General features: G+C 68.5%; 1 protein-coding gene across 1 annotated transcript in view; it reads right to left on the bottom strand.

Moving 5' to 3' along the window:
- LOC104392457 (ATP-binding cassette sub-family A member 1-like) overlaps positions 1-321 on the bottom strand; it is a 20,443-nt gene that overhangs the window by 11,532 nt on the left and 8,590 nt on the right. The window contains exon 21 of the mRNA XM_010001858.1: positions 228-314. Within this exon, the coding sequence (XP_010000160.1) occupies positions 228-314 (87 nt within the window). The remainder of the gene's footprint in view (positions 1-227; positions 315-321) is intronic.

Genomic DNA, 321 nt, shown 5'->3' on the forward strand with positions numbered 1-321 from the left:
TGGGAAGCCGGGAAGCACAGCCCCTGCCTGGGCACCCGCACCGTGGGGGAAGAGAGACCCTCGTTGCCAGCCTGGCACAAGCCAGAGGCTTTGGGACCTGCCATCGCCCCCACCACAGGAATGGTTGGGGGTCTGGCAGCATCTGAGGGCTGTTCTGGTGGGAGAGGTGTGGGCTGAGCCCCCATCACCCCCTCCTTGCCCCCATCCCGTGGGGTGCAGGTGCTCACCCCTTCATGCACCTGGTGCCAAAGCCAGGCTCGCCCAGCAGCGCGGCCACGAGCCGGTCCGTGTCCGGGTTCTCCGGAGCGTCGTTGCTGCCGG

The sequence above is a fragment of the Chaetura pelagica genome, unplaced genomic scaffold, assembly GCF_000747805.2.
Source record: "Chaetura pelagica isolate M959 unplaced genomic scaffold, ChaPel_1.0 scaffold1407, whole genome shotgun sequence".
NCBI classification, from domain to species: Eukaryota; Metazoa; Chordata; class Aves; order Apodiformes; family Apodidae; genus Chaetura; species Chaetura pelagica.